The 27,280-nt window shown below is 38.1% G+C and overlaps 1 protein-coding gene across 1 annotated transcript in view; it reads left to right on the top strand.

Annotated features, from left to right (window-relative positions):
- Window positions 1-23,837, top strand: part of EPYC (epiphycan) — a 41,914-nt gene extending 18,077 nt beyond the window's left edge. The window contains exons 2-6 of the mRNA XM_068971923.1: window positions 10,478-10,649; window positions 17,888-18,046; window positions 19,327-19,529; window positions 20,926-21,021; window positions 23,667-23,837. Coding sequence (XP_068828024.1) covers window positions 10,478-10,649; window positions 17,888-18,046; window positions 19,327-19,529; window positions 20,926-21,021; window positions 23,667-23,837 — 801 coding nt within the window. The remainder of the gene's footprint in view (window positions 1-10,477; window positions 10,650-17,887; window positions 18,047-19,326; window positions 19,530-20,925; window positions 21,022-23,666) is intronic.
- Window positions 23,838-27,280: the final 3,443 nt, after the last annotated feature.

Here is a 27,280-nt window from a genome sequence, read left to right as displayed (position 1 = left end):
ATCCCATGGATGGAGAAGCCTGATAGGCTACAGTCCATGAGGTCGCAAAGAGTCGGACATGACTGAGCAACTTCACTTCACTTCACTTGGCCATATATTTGAATCACCTCTAGAGTTTCAAAGTGAAAGTCGCTCAGTCATGTCCGACTTTTTGCAACCCCATGGACTGTAGCCAACCAGGCTGCTCTGTTCATGAAATTCCCCAGGCAAGAATACTGAAGTGGGTTCCATTCCCTTCTCCATGGGATCTTCCCAACCTAGGGAGGTGGATTCTGTACCATCTGAGCCATCAAAGAACATTTTAGTGCCTGGACCACACTCTAGATTATTCAAATCAGAATATCTAGGGGTAGGACTCAGATTGGGTGTTTGACGTTCCTCGGCTATTCTTTTAGTGTTCGTCAGTTACTATTGTGTTTAACCAGTTTAATATGCTTTTTAGTTTGGTCCCTTTACTTCTTTAGTACTTTGTGCCTTCTAGTAATGAGAGCCTTCTCTCTTCTTTCCGGTCCAGACTTGTTTTTCTGACAAAAGTGAAAGCGTTAGTTTCTCAGTCATATCTGATTCTTTGCAACCTTATGGACTGTAACTCGCCAGCTTCCTCTGTCTGTGAAATTTTTCAAGCAAGAATACTGGAGTGGGTTGCCATTCCATTCTCCAGGGGATCTTCCTGACCCAGTGTTTGAACCAGGGTCTCCTGCATTGTAGGTGAATTCTCTACTGTCTGAGCCACTATTTTCTGATAAAGTTCTCCAGATATTGTTTTGTGGCATCTTCTACAGAGACATTAAAAAACCAGTAAATGATAAATCTGCCAAGAGTAACATTGTTCAAAGGAATTATGGACATCTTCACATTTCTGAGTTGGATAATCCTATACTAGACATATTCTTCCACTACACTAATTTCTAACCAGGGATTGGACCTGACCTCCTATTGTCCTGCATAGCCTTTTTAAAAAATGCAGTGTAAGCCTCTCTGTTCCTAGCAAACTCAAGACAAAGTTTACCATAACTTTCCCTAGGAGTGTTAGAATGAGAAATTTGTGGAATTAGGGAAGACACAATGAAAATAGGGCACTAAGAAAAAGGCTAGGCAGGACAATAAGAGGTCAAGCAATGTTGTCATCTATTAGGCTGTACAATTATTGGCTTATGATGTCAATGTACTCCATATAAGATGCAGATAGGTGGGCCCCAAAGGATAATCACAGTGACATCATGTCAATATCTTTGCTAACTTTCAATGTGGGCTTTAAAGAGGAAAAGTATATGTGTAAATATATAAAACACTCCATTTCTTAAAGCATATAAGGAGAAGAACAAATGAAATGTATCTAGAAGGTATTGAGGATGGATCAAATCTTTTTTCAATGTGTTCTCTCTGGAGTTATGATATTGAAACTCTGATCAAAGACATAAATATGAACAAAATCAAATTCAGAATGTTTAAAAGTCCTTCACTGTAACTATATTGAATCTATAACCATATATAGAATGGAGATTAAAGCAGATCCATACATTTTCATACTGAGATTAATAAGGAAGATCGTAGAGCCAAATATTACCAGAGTCAATTAACTACTACTCAGCAGCCTTCTGTTGACAGGATGACTTCTATCAGGGTAATGACTGCAAAAACGTACGATAGTCAACAAACCCTTGAAAAACAGCCTTCTGTTACTTTACGTTATTATAGAGCTGATATACACAGGGTCCTCTGTTCTGCTTCTGTTTCTACAAAGTTTTAACTATAATTGACTGTGAAGAAGGCTGAGCACTGAAGAACTGATGCTTTTGAACTGTGGTGTTGGAGAAGACTCTTGAGAGTCCATTGGACTGCAAGGAGATCCAACCAGTCCATTCTGAAGGAGATCAGCCCTGGGATTTCTTTGGAAGGAATGATGCTAAAGCTGAAACTCCAGTACTTTGGCCACCTCATGCGAAGAGTTGACTCATTGGAAAAGAGTCTGATGCTGGGAGGGATTGGGGGCAGGAGGAGAAGGGGATGACAAAGGATGAGATGGCTGGATGGCATCACTGACTCGATGGATGTGAATCTGAGTGAACTCAGGGAGTTGGTGATGGACAGGGAGGCCTGGCGTGCTGTGATTCATGGGGTCGCAAAGAGTCGGACACAACTGAGTGACTGAACTGAACTGAACTGAAGTCCCCAAGTGAAGCTACAGAGACTACAGAGAACATACTGGTGGCAATAACAGGGTTCAGGTTAACACACTAGGTTAAAAAGTTCTTTTGAATTTGTTTAAAGTCATTCTGGCACTGAGAGATTAAGTCAGATTTCTAAATTTGCAACATTTTGGAAGGCCTTACCACCAATCCTGTACAATAGGAAAAAAATATAATGTAATAACTATTTTGAATACAATTGAATCTTAGCTGCTTCTCCCTAAAACATCCTCTGAAATGCAAGTTTTCCTGTTTAAAATGTCTATAATCACCTCTGATAATACATAAATCATCATCGTGAATGAACAACAGTTGTATTCAGAGATGGTCTGCATATTAAAAGGCACAGCTTGTTATACTTTGTGCCTCAAGAAAGTCTGTGTTAGAAGGAACAATTTGCTTTGTGTTAGGATGGGAAAGATTGAAACTTAAAAAAAATACGAAATTACTCCATCATAAAATAAAGAGCCAGTGTTTGAAAGGTTCCAAATATCTTGGTTTTCAGTCCAGCTTCTTTGTTTTCAATTACTGTGATTGACTCTCTCCCCCTACTCCCATCCTCATGAGATTACTGATTTCAGCCTGCACTAAATTGTCCTTCTGGCAACCTTACTTGGGGAACAAGGGCAGTAAGGGGAAAGGGAAAATGAACTGACTTTGCTATTAGATAATGTTTCTACAACCTTTGCCAAAGTCCCCTACCAATATCATTTGGAGACATTCAATTATAACTAGATGATACATTTTGTGAGAACTAAGATATTAAAAACCTATTTAGTTTCTGGAGCCTAAGGGGGTGATGGTGAACAGAGTCCTGAATAAACTGGGATAAAACTGAAGTAAAAAACAGTCTATCTGGCAAGTAAAAATGAAATATATCCATTTTCTGACAACAAGAAAAGGAAATGAGAAAATAAACATGTGAACAAAGGAAAAAACACTGAGGTCCCAGAAGAGACACCGGCTAGAGAGGATATGATTAAATGCAACCTTCAAATCATCAGCTTTTGCTTCTTTTGCATTACAGTTTTCACTTAAACATGGCATTGAACACAAATCTACAAAGAATAACTGTATATTAGGATAGATTTAAAAAAAGAAAGCATTTTACAGGTTTTCTTCAATACATACATATCTTAGCAAGTTAATATAAAATATTATGACTGTATGCTATTTTGATTAAAAAAAGCCATTAACTAGTCTCGATTTTGACTTTCATTTATTCATTATATAGATTTACTAATTTTGAAATAAGTTAATAAAATACTGAGATTTAAAGATAGATAAATTGAAATAATGATGAATTGAGTAAGATTTGGTGATATATTTCAGTAAGTACTACCTAAGTGACCTGGATCAAAGAACAGTAGTCTGTTAAAGAGAAATTAGAGAGGATAAAGAGACAAAACATGTGCATATTTATATTTCTCTAATGTCAATGAAATGTGCTAGGTAAATAAATTCCAAAAATGTTAAAAATGGTTTCATTAATTTAATTAGGAAATGAATAAGAAAACAAAAATTGAAAAGGTCTATTTTAGAGCAAGTTACATTAGCAGCAGTAACAAATAATTCAAAATCCCAATGGCTTAATGCAATAAGAAATTTATATCTTGCTGACATGGCTACCTAGTGCAGGTCAAGGGGTTTACTGCCTTCCAAGTAGTTATTCAGGGACTCAAACATCTTTCATGTTAGAACGTCACCATCTTCACCTTTGAACTTCAAAGTCACAGTGGACCTTCTGTTGACAGATTAAGGGAAGAGAGAAAATCTGAAACGAATGCTTGCTCTTCTGATTTGAACCAGACATTGCACATGATCTTCTCTCCCTATCAGTTGGCCAGAACTAGCCACATGACCCAATCTAGAGTCTAAGAAAGTGGGAAACTGATTTCAGCTGAATGCCCAAGAGGAAAATGAATATATGAAACTTTCATAGCTTAAGAAGACTAGAGCTTCATTCTACATAAAAGCTTATTTCTTACAAAACCGAGAAAATTATAACCAATGCTGCTTGAATTTTACATTCTACCTACATCAGTGTTATGTGATATTTTTTATACTTGTCAATTTCAGGAGAAAAACTGATCGGCTGCCAAGTGCTCTCATAGGGGAGCATGGCCTTGGTAGAGTGTTCAGCCTTCATGTGTAGCAACAGACCTAAGTAATCAGTCATGGCCAGATATGATGGTAGGCTGATAAATGACACTAAAAAAAAAATCACATGAGGCTTAAAATATGTACAAGAAAGTCCATTTATGAATTTATAACGTGAGGTCATTTCCACCGATGACAATGCTTACTTCTCCTATCCAGAGCTCCTCTTTCTCAGAATGAAGATATGTAAGAAGTCAGATGATTCAGCATAAATTTTTTTGGCTGAGTACAGAATCAGTAAGTATTAAGGAAGTTGTGTAGTTTTATGACAATCATAATCAGATTTAAATCCTGGGCTGACTACATAGGAGCTGTGTGACCTCAGACAGCTTACTCAGCCCTTCCTCCTTCCATTCTCAGTTTACAAATCTATTAAATGTGCACAATCATTGCACCTTCCACAGAGGGCTATTTTGAGAATTACCTGCAAATCAATGGAAAGAGTATAACAGTTGTTCATATACAATGAATATTCAATCCATGCCCAATATTTTCATCTAGCTCATAATGAGATCCAATGAATCCTCTCTTCTCCATTTAGAGATGATATCTTTAGGTTCAGTAAATTTAGTGTTTCTCTCTTCCAAAGAATGATAGCTACAATAGCAAAATATCAGGGAAATATCACATATTTCCCTGAACTCGATTTTTCTAGACTATCCTCTTCTTCAGTTTACTTGCAGGAGACCCGAGTTCTATCCCTGGGTCAGGAAGATCCCCTGGAGAAGGAAATGGCAACCCACTCCAGTTTTCTTGAGTGGAAAATCCCATGGGCAGAGGAGCCTGGCAGGCTACAGTCCATGGGGTCACAAAGAGTCAGACATGACTGAGCGACTTCGCTTTCCTTTCTTTGACTATATCACCATCACTAACGAGTCAAGAGTCATGAGTCAAGAAACTGCTCCCAAGGGTTTGAGACAAACAGTCTCTTCTCACTGATCAGATCTACATCATAAGAACAATCTAAAGTAACTTCAGTTTCCTGGGCTGGGAATCTCATTGTGACTCTATCCTGGACTCTATTTTATCTACTAAAATCTGCATTAGTTTTTTTCCAATAGGATCAATTATATTTTCATTCTTGGATCAATGTTTAGAAAATATTAATGACAGGGGAAATGGACAGTTGACCATAGCTTAACTGTAATGCTTGGCGTAGGCATTCAGTCTGGTTGATTAGATAATGATAAACACTGCCAAACCTTCCATCGTTTATAAATTCATTCATTCATTTAGTGATCCTTTCATTCATTCATAAAGATAGGAATTGAACCCAAGTAATGATTTCCATCTCACATGTATTATATTTTCTTTCCATTCTTTCCATCTCACAGGTGTAACATTTTCACTGAGTTTTTCACCGGAAACTTAGTGCAGATTAAGCACAGAGATGAAAAATATTAAAATATCAAAAAACAAAATATACTAGTTTTAATTAATTCAAACAGTGCTTAAGAGCAGCAGAATGGTTTGTGACTACCCTGAACAGGTGTGAGTAGCATGCTCAACAACAGGTCTCTACTGAAAGAATCAGTGGCCAATAAGACAATTAGAAGAGGTGTGGCTGCTGTTTCTGAACATACTAATTATTCATATTTTTACTCTGAAATTAAGACAAATAAATTTAGGCTTAACGGTAGTAATTCAGTTGCAGAGATCATTTAGATATATGTTTTGCTAGAGGGCAAAATTGATTTGATTAAAAGGATTTTTTTTGTTGTTGTTGTTGTTTAATACTATATTTCTTATTATTGGAGTACAGTTGATGACAGTGTTGTCTTAGTTTCAGGAGTATAGCAAAGTGAGTCATTTATATTATATCTACTCTTTTTTAGATTATTTCCCCATGTAGCTCATTACAGAGTATTGAGTAGTTTCCTGTGCTATATAATAGATCCTTATTAGTTATATGTTTTTATATATTGTAGTGTATATATGTCAATCTCCCAATTTATCCCCCCTTCTTTATGTTACTGTCACTTAAAATGGTGCTGGGTGCTTTCAGAGAAAGTTTCTTCCATGGGCAGCTCTGCAGACTATTTTTAAAAATAAATTTTATTGGAGTATAATTTCTTTACAATACTCTTAGTCTCTGCTATCCAACTAAATAAATCAGCTATATGTAAATGCATATCCCTTCCTTCTTGAACCTCCCTCCTACCCACCCTCATTCCACTCATCTCGGTCATCACAGAGCACTGAGCTAAGCTCCCTGCCTGCTGACTATTTGAGAATGAAGGTTTCAAATCTTTCACAGTTTTATTAATAAGAATATAAACAAACACAGCCAGTAAAAGTCTGAGTACACATAATCTGGTTTAAAAAAAAAGTAACTGACTTTCTTTCCACTTAGAGTCCTTATTTCTCCAGGAGGAGAAACTTCAGCTAAGCCACCTCAGGGTCATTTCAGCCCTGTTTTCTCAGAGACTGCATTGAGGTGAGGGGTTCCATGGAATCAGGGCTGTGCTGCATGTGGAGGCCAAGGGATGGTGCAGGACACTTCTTGGTACCATTATCTCTTCAGTGTGACATTTGCAGAGACCTCACTGTGACTTCCCAAGTGGCTCAGTGGTGAAGAATCAGCCTGACAATGCAGAAGAAGCAAGAGACATGGGTTCCAGCCCTGGGTCAGGAAGATCCCCTGGAAAAGGAAATGGCAACCCACTCCAGTATTCTTGCCTGGAAAATTTCATGGATAGAGGAGCCTGGCAGGCAACAACTCAGTGGGTCTCAAAGAGTCAGACATGACTGAGCGACTAAATTCAGCACTCTACCCAGCCTGTGGGCTATGCATCTGTAATCTCTGATAGAAATATACCTCTTTCATGGATCTGGAAGGTACTTCTAAACACTGTCTGCCATGGCATCAACTATCTACAGTTCCAAGGCCAGTAAACAAGAAAATAGAATGAGAAAACCGATTAACTCAAAAATATTCCCTACTGGTACTGGGTCAAGAAGATAAGCACAAGAAGTAATGACATGTGGGAATGACCTTGTATTGTGTCTTTAAATTTAGGGAAATATAATGATCGGATCCAAAGTCAACTCAGTAGGAAGCAAGTTTGAATAAAATAAGAAGGCGAAATGAAAAAGAGGGGAGAAAAACTCCAAAAGAATAAATATTTATATCAGAGGCTCAGTTATGTGTGCATTTGAGAAAGGGGGCAGGGGTATTTTCTGGCCGTTTATGTTTCTTCCCAAATTTAGGTTTCTGCACCATTAAGCATAAAAGTCTGTTACTCGGAGAGCCAGGTGGTTACGTCTCCCTGGCCTCATTTTCCTGCAGGCATTGCCTCACCGCTTCATATCACGGTATGAAAATTGTTAAAGAGGAAAAGAAGACAGAACCCTAAATCACTCCTATCCAATGGTGAGAATAAATGCGTCTGCAGGGCAAAAGTCTTCTGGGCACAGTACTTTGAAGCTATAGTTCCGTAACTTTGCTGAACTGAAAATGCATTCCTTTTCGTCGGTCTTAAAAGCTGCTCAACATTCACATTTTATTAGCAAGGAAGCATGAACAAAACAGTTTTTGATAAACATAAAAGCTGTTTTGCCTCATTATATTGAATGACAACTGAGATCTTACAGCTTCACGTCAAATCAGTGGAAAAACAATTATCTGTAAAAAAAAAAAAAGCATGCACAAACATTTTTCTACAAAGCGAAAGATTCAAGGCAACGTGTCTGGAATGCGTTTCTCCCTTTAGGCTGCCTCCATTCCATGAAACATCTGTCTCAATTTCCGTTCTTCCCAGAACCTCCTTTTGGTCTCTCTGCAAATCCATTCCTTCTGAAACTGCCTCCTTCTGACCCTGCAGATGGAAACCGTATGTTTCTCCGTTTAAGGAAGTGTGCTTCTCAGGCAGAGATTTCTGGACACGTTTTATAATATCTTCATGTATGGCTTCCTAATGCACCCCATATACATTAATTTGCTTTACATTTGCTTTCATGCTTTAAATGCAGTAAAATAAGCTTTAATACCTGTGTTGATTTTTCTTAGCAAAATGTCTAAAACTAAGCATGGAGCTGTGAATTAGATATATTTTGGACAAGCAAATTTTTTTTTATTATAATCAGTAAGCACTTGTTGACCACCTACTATGCTACAGCCTTGAGGTGCAAAGATAGAAGACCTAACTCAAAGTGTACCATACAGAAAACCGATGGAATCAATACCATACAATGCAGGAAGGGGTGAAATGGAGAAACTACAGATGCACAGAAAGAGACACAATCCAGAAAAATAAATTGACCAAAAAATAGTTTAGTTTCCTTTAAAGGGATAATTTTCATTTGTGAAGCAATGTATTCAAGTGCATAAAAGTGACCTTAAATCATAAGTCTATCATAAAATTTTAAAATAGTCTGAAACATCTATCTAAAATACTCAGGAAGTATCTAGTGTAATTATGTATTTATTTTACATATTTCATATTTCAAACATGAAAGTAATAACTTGCATATCATGTCGACATTAAGTAAGTTAGAAAGTAATTTGTGTGTGTGTGTTTAATGAAAGCAAATAAAGAAGGATTAAAAAATTCAAGGTGATAAAGGGAGACTTTGGAAATTCTAGGGTGCCCTGAAAAAACTAGTCCTCTAAGGATGATTCCTACATAAGCCTGTGAGCGGGTGTAGTCATTCAGTTGTATTTGATTGCAACCCCATGGACTGTAGCCCACCAGGATCCTCTGTCCACGGGATTTTCCAGGCATGAATACTGGAGTGGGTTGCCATGCCCTCCTCCAGGGGATCTTCCCAACCCAGGGATGGAACTCAGGTCTCCTGTGTCTCCTGCTTGGCAGGTGGATTCTTTACCTCTGAGCCAGTTCCTACATGTTGACAACCAATTGTCTTGAGCAAATTTCTCACCCAAAGTTTCAAGGTCAGCAGGAAGTTAGGGTAGGGTGGTAGGGATTTACTAAGGGATACAAAGAAACAGGGGCTTCCCTAGTGGTTCGTGATAAAGAATCCACCTGCCAATGCAGGAGGCCCTGGTTCAATCTCTGGATCAGGAAGATCCCTTGAAGAAGGAAATGGCAACCCACTCCAGGTTTTTGCCTGGAAAATCCAATGGACAAAGGAGCTTGGTGGGCTACAGTCCATGGGGTTGCAAAAGAGTCCGACACAATTTACAAGCTAAATAACAACAAAGAAACAGACACTGAGATAAGGGGAGAAAGTTGAGTAAGGGGTTCTTCTAAGTGCCAAACAGTGTTCTTAGAATCAAAAACTCACTGCATAAAACATGGAAGTAAGAAGAGAAAATCAAGAATAATCTAAAATAGAAGCCATCTTTGACTAGGTTTCCAAATTTTATAAAAGTGCCTTGTATTCTCAAAGCTCTCAAGAAGGTCAATTTTAATATCCCGATATTATTGGTAATATTTGTTATTCAAATAATAGTGAAAACATGAGAAATGGCATTCCATGATCAAATCATGTAGTTTTCATAACTTTACATATTGTAGTTTAGCATAAAGGATAAAGGAAAGGAAAGTGAAGTCGCTCAGTCGTGTCTGACTCTTTGCAACCCCTGGACTATAGCCTACTAGGCTCTTCCATCCAAAGAATTTTCCAAGCAAGAGTACTGGAGTGGGTTGCCTTTTACTTTTCAGTAAAAATGCAACCGAAGGAAGTGTAAGTCACTGTAAAGGAACAGAATATTTGAATCTAGAAAATCAAAGATTAAAAGGACTTGAAAATACACATTAATTTCTTATTGGGAGTAGAATTGGGGCTGCAGGAGGAAGGGGAATTTCGGATTTTACTCTCGGAATCTTTCACAATAAGGCATTCTTGCAACACTATGTATTTAGAAAACAATAAACAAGGTTATTTTTAAACCTATGAAATAAACACACGCGGGTGTTTTAAAGAGCAATAAGACCAAAATTAAAAAGGCGCTGGAAACTATTGCTAAGATTTGAGAAACAAAATTAATTAAAAACAAAACAGGAACCGCATGTGCCTTCCGAGGCAAGCAGGCGTCACACAGTGTTCAACTTCAGGACACCAGCGCCCTCTTGTGGCAAAGATGGATACATTTTTTTAATTTGTGTCACGACCACAAAGGGTGATTGAGAAGGTTGCCTGATGAAATTCTGCTTCTTTTTTAGATTGAAATAGCGACAGTGATGCCTTCTGGAAACAGAGAGCTTCTCACTCCGCCCCCACAGCCAGAGGAGGCTGAAGAGGAAGAGGAAGAGGAATCTACCCCCAGGCTGATCGATGGTTCTTCCCCACAAGAGCCTGAATTCACCGGGGTTCTGGGTCCACAGACCAATGAAGGTCAGGTCCATCAGGGCTGGACTGTAATGACGTTCACTTGTCTCTTTCTCAAAACTGCCAAGTTCCAACTCTGCAGGGACCCACATGACCCAAGGAGAGAGCTTTGGTAGAGGCTAGGTTTGAAGCAGGGGATACATGTGTATTTTGTGTTAAAATATAAAGCAGTTTTAATAATTCAGCTTTGGCATGATGGAAATGATCAAATAACCAAAGATCTGGGGTGAAAATATTTGTCTGGCATCATAACTCAAAAAGCTTTGTGGTGGAATGCATTTCCAGACCAAAGGATACACTGTTAGCAAGATCCGAATCCATGGCTGAGAGGTCAAGTTCCAGCATTTCTAGGAGATAAGTGATGATGGTGAGGATGATGGTGATGATAGTAATAATGTTTTCCATTGATTGAGCACACACTTTCTGGGGGCCATAATGCTCAGCATGTCACATTACCTCATGTGACTACTACAACCTCCCTGTGAAGTTATTAGTATTCATTTTTTTATATTATTACCTAGGAAACTAGCTCAGAAAGGGTTGGAACTTTCCAGAGATCACTGAACATTAGTTTCACACATTGAGTTTTAAGCAAAGTTGTTCTGATTCTTGAGTGGGTTCTTAGTGGAAACCAGGCTGCCTTTCCACTCAATTCCAGGGGCAGAGAAAGGAAAAGGGAAGACAGGGTTCCATAATATTGGACTCTACTTTGTAGAACCTGAACATTATGTAAACCAGGGCTTTTGGGGTGATAAAAGGAGTTCCTGGTGATAAATGTGAGTCTACAGTTTGTCTATATTTCATGTTAGAATTTGTCAGTGTCAACCTCGGGAGGTATTCAAGTGGACTCACACTAGAATACTTTTACACACATGGAGAAAGTGTGTGCTCTGATGAAGGGGGTGCAGAAAAAAATGAATAGTTTCCATTGAGAAGGTTTACTTAGCATCGAATGTCTCTGTACTGTAAGTTCTGGATATACAAACATCTTTAAATGACTACTACAGACATGTGAACCAACCTAGAGACAGTAGGTGTTATAGGTAATGTAAGAAAAAGTCAGTACAGAACACACTGAGAGAAAGAAAGAGAGGAAAGAGCATTCAGATCCCCACTTTCAGATTTGCTGGATATTCAGTCTTGAGCAAAGCATTCAATATTTTTTTGCCTTTGTTTCCTCATCTAGAAAATGGGGTAATCAGTAACAGATGTTACCTCATAGAGTTGTTGCAAGGATTAACTGAATAAATTTAGTGCCTGGCCCACAGTAAACATCATCAATGGTAGTGATTCTCATTATTATTGATAGAAGAGAATTTTTTTTTACTGTCAATAAATTGTTCAGTGTATGATACATTAACTGTAGGCACTCTGTTGTAAGCAGATGTCTAGAACATAATTCATTTTACACACCTGAAACCATTTCCCCCTCCCCCCAGTCCCTGGTAATCACCAATGTACTCTCTGATTCTATGAGTTTCTCACTATTCACTAAGCAGTCATATGAAAAGTTGTCTTTCGTGAAATGCTGCCAATATGCCAGTCACTAAAGTGTTTTATTGGAGAAGGCAATGGCAACCCACTGCAGTGTTCTTGCCTGGAAAATCCCAGGGACAGGGGAGCCTGGTGGGCTGCCGTCTATGAGGTCGCACAGAGTCAGATACGACTGAAGTGACTTAGCAGCAGCAGCAAAGTGTTTTATATTGTGTCTTTGAAGAGACACAATAGTACTAAGTACGTGCTAGTTATTATTATTTTCACTTTATAAACAGGCAAACTAAAATTCCAAATACCGTGAAAGTGGTCCAAGATCATGGAAGTCGTACGTAATGGTGCTGGAATGAAGGCAGAAACCGCTAAACCCTGCCTTTAATGAATACATCGTATTCTTCCCACACAGTCAGCTTTCTGTGGGGTGCTAGAACATGCTAAAAACAGAACCAGGGAAAAAAAAATAAATAAATAAAAACAGAACCAGGGAGATACACACACAATGAGAAGGAAATGTGCATGCCCAGCAGAAAGTCCTCAAAACAGAGAGATTAAATATCTCTACAACATTACTTACTTTTAAGTAATTTCAGAGCTTTCAAAAGTTGACTGATTTGGAATTACCTGATGTGCCAAGATTAAGAGGAGTAGAATGCCCAGTCTTCTGAAAAGCTCTAGTAAAATGTATGGCTCGATAATGTAAATCGTGAAACAATGTAAGCAAAACTATGACTTAAAAAAATTTGTTTCTTTAAGGAGTCTAAGTAATGAAATTAAAAACTTAATTCACATTTTAGTTTGCACAAAAGTAAAATCTAAACTTTAAAAATTAAATGTAAATCGTAAATTTATTTAAGTCAAATAGTTTGGATATATTTAAAACATTAAAAACTGAAACATTATTTGTTACTATAAATATCAATTTCTAGAAATAATACTCAGAAGCTACATTGAGTAGGCTTGAGTTATAAGTGGAAAAAAACCTAGAATTAAAAACAATTGTTATGACTATAATTACTCTAAGCAATTACTGCTAAATTAGCATGGCCGCATTGGAAAAGGAAATGGCAACCCACTCCAGTGTTCTTGCCTGGAGGATCCCAGGGACGGGGGAGCCTGGTGGGCTGCCGTCCACGGGGTCGCACAGAGTTGGACACGACTGAAGTGACTTAGCAGCAGCAGCAAGTATTAAATATTTTATAGCTCTCTCTTAAAAATTTTTCCCAAACTTCCATTCCTAAAATAACTTTCATTCCTGAAGTTGTTATCAGTGATTTTTTTCTATTTAATGACATTGTTTTCTTGGGAATCCTAACTTTATAATTAAAATCACTAAAATCTACCTGCAATGCAGAAGACTTGGGTTCAATCCCTGGGTCAGGAAGAAGGAACTGGCAGCCCACTCAAGTATACTTGCCTAGAAAATTCCATGGACATTGGAGCCTAGTGGGCTACAGTCCATGGAGTTGCAGAGAGTCGGACATCACTTAACAACTAAACAACAACAACAATAAGACCTTCGTAGGTGCATTACTAATTCTTGATCTCAAGCCACAAATGGATCCTTCAACAAGGGCAACCAAATGTCTTGATTTGCCTGGGAGCGAGGGATCCCAAGACACGAGGCTTCCAATGCTAAAATCAGCAAACTCTCAGCCAAATGAGGATCACCAAGCAATTCCAAGGAAGTTTTTCATCACTTTTTTCTTCTGTCTCTCATGGCTATTTGACTTTCTCCATCCATCTCACGTCTTACAACCATTCTCTCCTTCTCCCTAGACTCTTCAAACTCATCAGAGAGCTTAGCTTCCTCCTACACAAAGAAAATACAGTCTTCGGGTTAACGGCTCTTTGGTCTTTCTATTTTCAGACACATAATTTACCTACATCTATGTCCATGCTATTGGAGAAGGCAATGGCAATCCACTCCAGGACTCTTGCCTAGAAAATCCCATTGATGGAGGAGCCTGGTGGGCTGCAGTCCATGGGGTCGCTAGGAGTCGGACATGACTGAGCGACTTCACTTTCACTTTTCACTTTCATGCATTGGAGAAGGAAATGGCAACCCACTCCAGTGTTCTTGCCTGGAGAATCCCAGGGACGAGGGAGCCTGGTGAGTTGCCGTCTCTGGGGTCGCACAGAGTCGGACACGACTGAAGCGACTTAGCAGCAGCAGCAGCATATCCACGCCATACATGTTTTACTTACATTTCCATCTACATCCAGCAAATTTGGAAAACTCAGCAGTGGCCAGAGGACTGGAAAAGGTCAGTTTTCATTCCAATCCAAAAAAAGGCAATGACAAAGAATGCTCAAACTACCACACAATTGCACTCATCTCACACATTAGCAAAGTAATGTTCAAAATTCTCCAAGCCAGACTTCAACAGTAGGTGAACTGAGAACTTCCAGATGTTCAAGCTGGATTTAGAAAAGGCAGAGGAACCAGAGATCAAATTGCCAACATCCACTGGATCATTGAAAAAGCAAGAGAGTTCCAGAAAAACATCTACTTCTGCTTTATTGACTATGGCAAAGGCTTTGACTGTATGGACATCACAAAGTGTGGAAAATTCCTAAATAGATGGGAATACCAGACCACCTTCCCTGCCTCCTTAGAAATCTGCATACAGGTCAAGAAGCAACAGTTAGAACCGGACATGGAACAACAGACTGGTTCCAAGTAGGGGAAGGAGTACGTCAAGGCTGTATACTGTCACCCTGTTTATTTAACTTATATGCAGAGTACATCACGAGAAACGCTGGGCTGGATGAAGCACAAGCTGGAATCAAGATTGTTGGGAGAAATATCAATAATATCACATACGCAGATGACACCACCTTTATGGCAGAAAGTGAAGAGGAACTAAAGTGCCTCTTGATGAAAGTGAAAGAGGTGTGTGAAAAAGCTGGCTTGAAACTCAGCATTCAAATAACTAAGATCATGGCCTGGCCCCATGGCAAATAGATGGGGAAACAATTGAAACAGTGACTGACGTTATTTTCTCGGACTCCAAAATCACTGCAGATGGTGACTGTGGCCATGAAATTGAAAGACGTTTGCTTTTTGGGAGAAAAGTTATGACAAACCTAGACAGCATATTAAAAAGGAGAGACATTACTTAGCTGACAAAGGTCTGTACAGTCAAAGCTGTGGTGTTTCCAGTAGTCATGTAAGAATGTGAGAGCTAGACCATAAAGAAAGCTGAGCACTGAAGAATTGATGCTTTTGAACTGTGGTGCTGGAGAAGACTGTTGAGAGTCCCTTGGACTGTAAGGAGATCAAACCAGCCCAACCCAAAGGAAATCAGTCCTGAATATTCACTGGAAGGACTGATGCTGAAGTTGAAGTTCCGATACTTTGGCCACCTCATGGGAAGAACTGACTCATTGGAAAAGAGCTCGATCCTGGGAGAGATTGAAGGCAGGAGAAGAAGGGGACAACAGAGGATGAGATGGTTGGATGGCATCACCAACTTGATGGATATGAGTTTGAGCATGCTCCAGGAATTGGTGACGGACAGGGAAGCTTGGCATGCTGCAGTCCATGGAGTTGCAAAGAGTCGGACATGACTGAGCAACTGAACTGACTGACAGACATCCTCGCCTCTTCCCCTTCCTCCTGTTACAGCGGAGGAACTGTCTGTGCTCCCTCATGTGGGGTGTAAATGCTTCCCACTGTGTTCTTGGTTCCATTTCCTGCTGCCCTCTCGGGATCCTTTTTATCTTCAGTCTCTCTCCCTTTGGATACTTTTCTTCAAATCTCTCCCACTTTAGTCCATTTCCTCATCATACACACTAGAAATATGCTTTACAGTTATCACTGTCTCTCTTTGCGTTTTCTTTACAGTCAAACATCTCAGAAGCATTGCCTGCATGTTCTGTAGCTGTCTCCTCACCGCCTCCATCCTCCTTCAGGGACTGTGCTCTGGCTTCCAGCCTTATCACTCCACAGCTCTTACTGAAGTCTCCTTTAACCTCCACAATAACTACTCCAAGAGACATTTTTCAGTCCTTAACTGATATCTCAGCAGACTGAGATTATTTTCTATACCCTGTTCCTTCAAACTCTCTCTCCACTTGGCCTCCATAATACAGACCATCTATTATCCTTCTTTTCTTCTGACCATTGCTTCTCTATCTCCCTTAGAGGCTCTCTGTCCTCTATAAGACCAACAAGACCAATAAGCAGAGAGTGAAGGAGGGAGCTCTGTGTGTGTATGAGAGAGAGAGAAAATAGATTTAAAAATGGAGATATAATTTGAATTTTTTAGGGGGGGGGTCTGTTGCCTTTTCTTGGAGAAAGAAATGGCAACCCACTCCAGTGTTCTTGGCTGGGGAATCCCAGAGACGGGGGAGCGTGGTGGGCTGCCGTCTATGAGGTCGCACAGAGTTGGACACGACTGAAGCGACTTAGCAGTAGCAGCAGCAGCAGTTGCCTTTTCTATCACATTATCATAGCCAAGCAAGCACCATCTTTTATCTTGATAACTCATTGCCCCTATGCCCATCTCACTCTGCCGCCCCCCACCCCCATCAATCAGTCTTCCAGCTCACCTTCAAGCAGGGAGATATCTTAACATGCAAATCTGATCATGTAATACTCCTGCCCACCCTTAGGACAAGACACCAGACCTGTAACACAGCCCGTAGGGCTGTGTCTCTTGTGTCCTACACATTCCGATGCTTCTGTGCTGCCGCTACAGGCACTGCCTTTCGGTCCCCCGAGTGAAGGGACCTGGTGCGTGCTGCGTCCTCGGCCTGCAGATTCCGCTCACCTGAACAGTCAGGGCCTGCTCCTCCTGCAGATCTCAACTCAGTCATCACCTCCTCAAAGAACCATGACTCTCAGACTGGATCAAAGTCTCCTGTTTTATGCTTCTATGATATTCCATGACATCTACCACAATCATCATTTTTGTGTGTGTGATTAACATTTATCTTACACAGCAGATCGTGAAACAGAACTGTGTCTGTGTGCTTACCACTCTTCCACCAGCTAGCACAGTGCAATTTACATAGAACAGATTCAATAAGTGCATATTGAGTGAATTAATATTAATGATAATTGCCCTACCATGTCCTTTGATTTTATTTCAGTCGGGTGTATAAATACTGAATGAAAGATCTAAAAAAAAAATTATATGTGATGTTTTAAATTTATAAAAACCACAATCTTAATATTTACTTCTGAAAATAGAATTTTCAATAAATATAAAAGCAACAATCATGCAATATTCAGTAGATAATTTAAAATAAAATTTTAAAACATTACAAAGACTATATTAATTATTAGGGCAGCCTGGGTTGTTACATGGAGAAGGCAATGGCACCCCACTCCAGTACTCTTGCCTGGAAAAATCCCATGGATAGAGGAGCCTGGTAGGCTGCAGTCCATGCTAAGGGTCAGACACGACTGAATGACTTCCCTTTCACTTTTCACTTTCATGCATTGGAGAAGGAAATAGCAACCCACTCCAGTGTTCTTGCCTGGAGAATCCCAGGGACTTGGGGAGCCTGTTGGGCTGCCGTCTATGGGGTCGCACAGAGTCAGACACGATTGAAGCGACTTAGCAGCAGCAGCATTGTTATATTTGACTTTAGTATTTTATTTATAGGAAACTACATAAGAAGATATTAAATATGCCAGCATAGTCTATATGAGACTGTAACCTTGCTTAATAAACATTTGTAATCCCATTATTTGTTAGAAATTGCTTGCTTCTTACATATATTATTTGCCTCTCTTTCAGACTTTCCCACCTGCCTTCTGTGTACTTGTATAAGTACCACCGTATACTGTGATGACCATGAACTTGATGCTATTCCTCCACTGCCCAAGAACACAGCTTATTTCTATTCCCGTTTTAACAGAATTAAAAAGATCAACAAAAATGATTTTGCAAGCCTAAGTATGGATGCTGGCACTTAATATCCTTCCCTTTTGTTTCTTAAATGTTTGCATTGTAAAGTGTTGGTACCAAAAATGAAACTTGAATATTAAAATATGTCTCATAAATCAATTTTTACTTATTTGTATGCTTGAAGGTTTGTTTTAATTACAATAAGAAAGAATGATGAATCACTAAAGGTTGTTATGAAACTATACGGATTTCCCAAGTGGCATTAGTGGTAAAGAACCTGCCTGCCAATGCAGGAGACAGAAGAAATGTGGGTTTGATCCCTGCGTAGAGAAGGTCCCCTGGAGGAAGCCATGGCAACCCACTGCAGCATTCTTGCCTGGAGAATCCCAATGACAATCCTCAGTCCATGAGGTCACAAAGCATCAGGCACGATTGAAGTGACGTGACTTTTGCACATGAAACTATATAGTTGTTGATATTCTCAAACTATTTTCAAGTAAACAAAAATCATAAATAATTATATTTTATAAGCTAAAACTCATTATCACGTTATCACAATAAGAGCAGGAAGTCTTGACCATATATTTAGTAGGATCTGGCTTGTTCAAATAGACTTCCATTGAAGCACACTTTAAAAAAAAAGCAAATTGATGAATGCAAATCTAAATTCTGGCCAAAGTTGTTGCCAACTTTGAAAAAAAGTTGGTATGTGTCTTCATTAAGTGTTTTAATCATTTGAAAATTTCTTTTTAATGCCTGTGTATTTTAATGCTAATGTATCTATTACTGTTAGAAAATATGATAACCTGCCAGCACAGAGAAAAAATATTTTAAATAGTAAGATCCAGACAAAATTTATGAGGAATATAGGAAAAAGATCAATTATTTTAAATATAATGAAATATAATGGATCTATTTCTTTGCAAAGGCTACACTTTCTTTGGAGTGCATAAATATGAACAGTATTTGGAGGAAATCCAGGTGGTTCAGTGGTAAGGAACCTGCCTGCCAATGCAGCAGACATAAGGTTCAGGGGTTCAACCCCTGGGTCAGGAAGTTCCCCTGAGGAGGGAATGGCAACCCACTCCAGTATTCCTGCCTGGAGAATCCCATGAACAGAGGAGCCTAGAGGGCTATAGTCCATGAGGTCGCAGAGAGTTGGACCTGACTGAGCAGCAGCAGTCGTCTATTACATTTTTATAAAGTTGTTAGAAATAATTGTTGCATTAACTATTGCTGATTCATGTTTATATCTGTTTATATGTGGGAAATCTTTATATTTTTATGTGAGTGAAACATATTCAACTACTTGTCTCATTTTTTTCCAGATGATCTAAGAAGGATTGATCTGACTTCAAACTTAATATCTGAGATTGATGAAGATGCATTCAGAAAGCTGCCTCAACTCCGAGAGCTTGTCCTGCGTGACAACAAAATTAGGCAGCTCCCAGAACTGCCAACCACTTTGAGATTTATTGATATCAGCAACAATAGACTTGGAAGGAAAGGAATAAAGCAAGAAGCATTTAAAGTGAGTTTTAAGTTTGAATACGAAATACTTTAATCTTCCCGGTCCCTTTGCTATCAGTGTCTAGACTTTTTATCTCCACAAAGGGATTCAATTTGATGAGACTTTTAATGCCTAAAATAAACTTTAGAACACTATGTGTCATGCCTTTGGGAAATACCGTGTTCTGGTACATTCTGAAGCGGCTTAAGAACTAAGAAGAGAAAGCAGAGCTGGAATAAGAAGTGGGTGGAGCACCAGTCTGTTAAGTTGCACCTAATAATGCTATATGCCAAATGATACATGTTTACCAAGGCTCCACCCAAGGAGAGTACTTTGTGTGGCTGGAAGGACAGTTACTTGCACAGTGTGTGGGTGGTGCCTTGAGGGTAGAAGCCTTCTAAATTATCTGTAAGGGAGATGCATTCAGTTAATCTTATGAATTTTATTTTCAAGTGAAGGAAACAAGTTGCTTGGCACAACCGCAGAGTCTGAGAACAGTAACCAGTTTGGCTTTCTTACCCAGTCTTAACTTCCTTTGAGCTGCTTCTCTAAATATCTGTTGAACAAATAAATTCAAGCTACTGTTTGAAGGGACATCTCACAACTTCCATGGAGGCTGCAAGGAGTTGTGTGGATTTGCTAGCCCTGGGCAATGGTAGAAAGCCCGTATCTCCACCTGTGCTCCTGTGACACCACTGTGGCGGGCAAGGGAGTTAGGGCACCTCATCAGAGCCTGGCAAAGATTAAATATAGTCCCCTCACTCAGAGTCTATTGGCATGGGTGACAGTGAGTCACAGTTTGTCCTATGACATTTGGTCACAGTAGACCTGGTCGTATCTAAACGTATATTCTGTCTTGTTAGGCTGCCCTCTTGCTACTTGCGCTGGAGGTGGTACAATTTTCTTGGGGAGAATTTCTCATTTCCCCATTCCTGTAACGTGAAGGAAATTCTTGTTATTTCTCACCATAATCCTCAAAATTTTATTGCAGAATCTCTATGTGGGAAATCAATGCCTTGCTTAAACTGAGAAAGATAGAGTGGACAAAGTACGTTCTTCCAGAGACTAAGATGTTTCATTTACATAGAGAGATATTTGGTTGCTATCAATTCTTGAAGAACTCAGTTGAATAGTCCAGGAACACAGAGAACTAATTTGCCTCAACTTTAGAAAACATGGCAACCCACTCCAATAGTCTTGCCTGGGAAATCCCATGGACGGAGGAGCCTGGTAGGCTGCAGTCCATGGGGTCGCAAAGAGTGGGACATGACCGAGCAACTTCACTTGCTCACTCACTTAGAAAACAAGACCTGAACAGGCCTGTGTTATTTTACAAATAGTTTCATGGACAGGGGATGAACCGTATGACTGTGGCCCACTAATTTCTATTAAGGCCCTCCGTTTGGAATGTTTACAGGATATGTATGATCTCCATCATCTCTACCTCACGGATAACAACTTGGACCACATCCCTCTACCACTCCCAGAAAATCTGCGGGCCCTTCATCTCCAGGTAGGCTTCTGCTAGTAAGTTATGCCCAACACACCCATGGAAAACAGATGCAGACGGGAGGGAGCCACGATGCAAAAGCTGTGTATAATGGCATGTTAATACACTATGATAGGTTTTTTTCCTTCTCTCATTTATTCTCTCTCACTCTGAGAACAAGGTGTTTGCATATTCATGACTATCTATACTGATTTATTTCTGATAACTTTAGTTTTTATTTTCATTTTTTGCCAAGTCATGATGCATCTTTTTGGCACACGAATCTTCTTTTTTTAGAAAATAAGAGCTTCATCTGCTGAAGAAATGTGTGAAGATTAGAAATGAAAGAGAATAAGAGAGAAAGAAAAATTTAATTTGATTTCTAGCTTTCAGAGGAAAAAAATGTCAGTTTTAGGTCTTGATTTTAGGTTCCATGAACTGAGTTAAATTCAATCTTAGGACATTCCTATCTGCTGAGAGATGATGGACTTTCCTCTCTCTGGATTAAGAAAATGCAGTTTTTTCTAAACCAACATATTTGAAAGCTTGCGTTATTTTAAATTCCTTTAAGCTACATTTTATCTTTGAAGTAATGAGTGAAAACACATTTTCAAAATGTTACAATCTAATATTTTCTAAATACTGGGTTTGCCAGTAAGTTTGTTCATTTTTTTTTTTTTTTTCTGTAAGATGTTATGGAAAAACCCAAACAAACTTTGGCCAACCAAATATATTCCATTGAGTATAATACAATATGATCAATTAAAACACATTTTTGGTTGTTGAAACAAAGAAAGATAAATTACTTCTTATTTCAGATGTAACTTTTGGTATACAGTTTTTTTTTTTTTTTTGGTATACAGTTGTAATCAACTTTCTGTAATAATTTCATCCATTCTGTGGAATAAATCTGTAGAGAAAAGAACCATTATGTGCTCAAAGACACAAAATCATAGTGCAATATTATAATCTTTTAGGAGGAAAAGTATAAACCATCACAAGATTCTGCTATGTGAGAGCAAGTCTGATTCTTTTTTGCTCTGTGGATTCTGTAATTATTTACCTCTGTGTCCTTTCTTCCATTCCTATTTACATCTTTCCCTATTTCTTTTTGGTGTCTTTGCGTGTGTATCTGTCTATGACTCTTAGATATCTATCTCTTGAGAATTTTTCTATTTAACTTCCTTAATGTGATGTCCTTTCTAGTCCTTATCTGGTTTCTGGATGGCTCTCTATTGGTCTTCTCTTTTTCTCGGGGTGAATGTCTATGTCAATGAGAATTTCTTGCCTGGTTTAGGACTGGAAAGAGGATTTTCAAGGGAACCATAAAAGGAACTGGGATTTTTTTTTCCAATTCTGAATTAAATTTCATTACAATGTCTGATGATATTGACTCCACAGAGTAACCAGGTCTCTGATGTTACATTAAAACATAATGTGCTAGCATATACAATCTAAGATTTTTTTGAAGTGATTGGCTTTACATTTCCTATTCTAAGGATTAAAAAAGTATCAAGTGAACATTTAAAAATATTTCTTTTTCACAATCACCTTACCAATATCCAGTATAAAGCTGTTTTTAATTTACATTGTCTTCATTTTATATTTATTTTTAATGCTGATAAAAAAATTTCTTTTTGTGATTCATTTGAAAAATATTTTCCAACATCCTATAAGAATGACAGATCTGGCAAAAGCAGATTCCCTGGGCTGAAATTGTACTTGACACTATTTAATGATTGAACAAATATCTAAACCTCCCTGCATCTCAGTTTTAGTTTATAAAGTGGGTGCTGCATTCACTGATACATCATAATGACTTAAAGATAAGGCATAATAATTATTAACTGTGTATGTATTACCTATCAAAGAAAATAGAATAGTGCACAGGTGCTAAATCTGTATTGTTCCTCATGGACACTTTGTAAAATAGAGAGTCAATCTATCAGAAAGACATGAGGCTTATACATACATACGTACCTAACAACAAAGCCTCAAAATTTATAAGGACTTTACTATTAGAATTGAAGGGCGAAAAAGACAATTCAACAATAATAGTTAGATTCCTCAATATTCCACTTTTAATAATTGATGAAACAACTAGCCATAAGATCAACTAAGAAACAGAAGACTTGAGCAACACTATACACCAACTAGCCCTAACAGTCACGTAAAAACTTTCAACCCAATAGCCATTTTGACTTTTTTTTTTTCTCATTCTTGAACTTTCCGTGCATATTTTTCAGAATTTGAACTTAGCGTTCTTTCAGTCTGGGATATTCTTACCTCAGCTCTCTCCCATGCCCATGTCTCCTTGTCATTCCATTCTCAGCTCCAAGGCTGTCTCTTAAGAGAATTTTTCACAGACACTTTCCTTTCTTCTTTGTTCAGATTATTTTTGGAAATAATTTGTTTTCTTTAAATTTGTATCTTATATTCCCATTACTGAAGTATAAGCTCCATAAAGGCAAGCATATGTCTATTATGTTTATTGGTTCATCCTCACTGCTTTAGAAAGTGTTGATGTATATAATAGTTGCATAATGTGCATTTCTGGATGAGAAGGAATGAAAGAATAAAAGCAGGGGTGGAGCAAAATTGACTATATTATTCCTCAATACTAGGAATATGTGATAACTCATCTAATAATTTATCTTAATCTTTTTTAGAATAACAACATTCTGGAGATGCATGAAGATACCTTCTGCAATGTTAAAAATTTGACTTATATTCGTAAGGCACTAGAGGATATTCGACTGGATGGAAACCCTATCAATCTCAGCAAAACTCCTCAAGCCTATATGTGCCTACCTCGTTTGCCTATTGGGAGTCTCGTCTGATTTCAGATAATGGTTAGCATTATGCCACCTCCTATAACAAAATGATCCTTCCTGCTGGCTTCAAAAAGAAAACTCAGCATGATACTTTCAAAATATGTTCTGGAAGATAATATAAGTACATAAAATACAGCTGAAAGTTTTAATATATGATAGCAATGTAGTAGTCTATGAAAACACCAGATGAATCATAAATAAACAGAAAATGTACAGAAACAGAAGACTAAGAAAATATTTCATAGATATTCTTACAAATCACATGTAATTTTCAAGTTTTAGGAATTCATATCCTATATAATTTTAAATTAATCATATAATAAAAATTAAAAATTAATGGTGTAGTTATATTGCCAAGATTTAAATGTTTTAATTAAACTTTTCCTTTTTTAAGCTAAAGCATGTTTTTATTTTCAAATTGATTAAAGAAAATGAAGAAAAGAATAAAAATATTTGAAAATTATAAGGACCTTGTGGAAAATATTCATTATAATCACAACATGCAAAGAATCATAATAATACACATAGCTTCAGTATTTTAACAACAATATTTTATCATCTTAAAGCCTTGCCAACTCGTTTTTGACCTTTCCTAAATTATTAGTTAACTGGTAATATTTCCATGCCTGTGGAAAAAATAAAACATAGAAAATGAAAATATAAACAATATGAAAATGACAGTAGGGAAGAAGTTAAGGAGTACCTTCTAGAGAGAAAGTTGAACTTTTTGAAATGTGTGATAATAATACAAAAAACTGAAAGATAACAAAAGAGTATACACTGAAAGGTGAGTTTCTTTCCTGCAGCAAACCCTAAGTTCCACTCCTTGGAAATAGGCAATGGTTTCTTTCATCATTTTATCAAGTTTTCCATGAGAAGCAAAAACTTGCACAAAAAATAATTGCTCCTCTTTTACAAAAATACATATGGATATATATATATATATATATACACCACTATTATGTATGTGTTGGTACATGTAAACATGGATTTTTAAACACAATAGATAATGACTATTTTGCTTGTTTCACTTAAAACTACTCCTTGATCACTCTTACCATATCTACTGTATTAGCACACACAGCTCTACTGATTTTGAAAAACAGATATCAGCTTACTACAAGGATGTATATTGTTACAACAGGAACCAATTCTTGAACACAAAAGATGTACTAGGCATCTACTAAGGTTTTCTGCATGTATTAATTCACAACATCCTAGGAGCTGCAGATAGTAATGACTATTCCAGTCACAGATCAGAGAGAGAGCTTAAACAACTTGCCGCTGGTTAAGGGCTGATCCCAAAGGCCTATTCTACACTTCACCTCACTGTCCTGTCTCATATACCATGGATGTATCTTTTCCCTGTATTGTAATACAAGAAAATGGTGTACGTACTGGACAGGGAAGTTGTTATGAGCTGAATGTTTACACCCAAAATTTGTATGTTGAAGTTCTAAATAACCCCCTCCCCATTGTGATGGTGTTTGGAAATGGGGCCTTTGGGAGTTTAATTAGGGTTAGATGATGTCATGAGGTAGGGGCCTCATGATGGGATTAGTGGCCTTATAAGAAGAGGAAGAAAAGGAGACTACTCTGTGTGGGTGTGTGTGTGTGGGAGGGGGGTGTGTACCTATACTAAAGAAAAGCCATAAAGAAATCAAAGATGACACACATAGTTGGAGAAATATACCATGTTCACAGATCAGAAGAATCAATATAGTAAAAATGAGTATACTACCCAAAGCAATCTATAGATTCAATGCAATACCTATCAAGCTATCAACAATATTTTTCAGAGAACTAAAACAAGTAATTTCACAATTAGTATGGAAATACAAAAAACCTCGAATAGCCAAAGCAGTCTTGAGAAAAAGAATGGAACTGGAGGAATCAACCTGCCTGACTTTAGACTATACTACAAAGCTACAGTCATCAAGATAGTATGGTACTGGCACAAAGACAGAAATATAGATCAATGGAACAAAATAGAAAGCCCAGAGATAAATCCACACACCTATGGACACCTTATCTTTGACAAAGGAGGAAAGAATAAATAATGGAGAAAAGACAATCTCTTTAACAAGTGGTGCTTGGAAAACTGGTCAACCACTTGTAAAAGAATGAAACTAGAACACTTTCTAACACCATACACAAAAATAAACTCAAAATGGATTAAAGATCTAAATGTAATACCAGAAACTATAAAACTCCTAGAGGGAAACATAGGCAAAACACTCTCTGACATAAATCACAGCAGGATCCTCTATGACCCACCTCCCAGGAGTAATGGAAATAAAAGCAAAAATAAACAAATGGGACCTAATTAAAATTAAAAGCTTTTGCACAACAAATGAAACTATAAGCAAGGTGAAAACACAGCCTTCAGAATGAGAGTAAACAATAGCAAACAAAGCAACTGACAAAGAATTAATCTCAAAAATATACAAGCAGCTCCTGAAGCTCAACTCCAGAAAATAAACGACCCAATCAAAAAATGGGCCAAGAACTAAACAGACATTTCTCCAAAGACATACAGATGGCTAACAAACACATGAAAAGATACTCAACATCACTATCAGAAAAATGCAAATCAAAACCACAATGAGGTACCATCTCATGCCAGTCAGAATGGCTGCTATCAAAAAGTCTACAAACAATAAATGCTGGAGAGGCTGTGGAGAAAAAGGAAGCCTCTTACACTGTTGGTGGGAATGAAAACTAGTACAGCTACTATGGAGAACAGTGTGGAGATTCCTCAAAAAACTGGAAATAGAACTGCCATACAATGCAGCAATTTCTCTGCTGGGCATACACACCAAGGAAACCAGAATTGAAAGAGACACACGTACCCCAATGTTTACTGCAGCACTGTTTACAATAGCTAGGACATGGAAGCAACCTAGATGTCCATCAGAAGACGAATGGATGAGAAAGCTGTGATACATATACACAATGGAATATTACTCAGCCCTTAAAAAGAATGCATTTGAATCAGTTCTAATGAGGTGGATGAAACTCTGTATAACTGCCTATTATACAGAGTGAAGTCAGAAGGAAAAATACCAATACAGTATACTAACGCATGAATATGGAATTTATAAAGATGGTAATGATGACCCTATATGTGAGACAGCAAAAGAGACACAGATGTAAAGAACAGTTTTTTGGACTCTGTGGGAGAAGGTGAGGGTGGGATGATTTGAGAGGGTGGTGTTGAAACGTGTATATTATCATGTGAAGTGGATCACAGGTCCAGGTTTGATGCATGAGACAGGGTGCTCACGGCTGGTGCACTGGGATGAACCTGGGGGATGGGATGGGGAGGGAGGTAGGATGGGGTTTCTGGATGGGGAACACGAACACCTGTGGTGGATCCATGTCAATGTTTGGCAGAAACCACAACAATATTGTAATTAGCCTCTAATTAAAATAAATAAATTAATTTT

The sequence above is a fragment of the Capricornis sumatraensis genome, chromosome 4 (genome assembly GCF_032405125.1).
Source record: "Capricornis sumatraensis isolate serow.1 chromosome 4, serow.2, whole genome shotgun sequence".
Classification (NCBI taxonomy): Eukaryota; Metazoa; Chordata; class Mammalia; order Artiodactyla; family Bovidae; genus Capricornis; species Capricornis sumatraensis.
The sequence above is the reverse complement of the archived record's forward strand: the minus strand, read 5'-3'. Positions and strand labels throughout refer to the sequence as shown.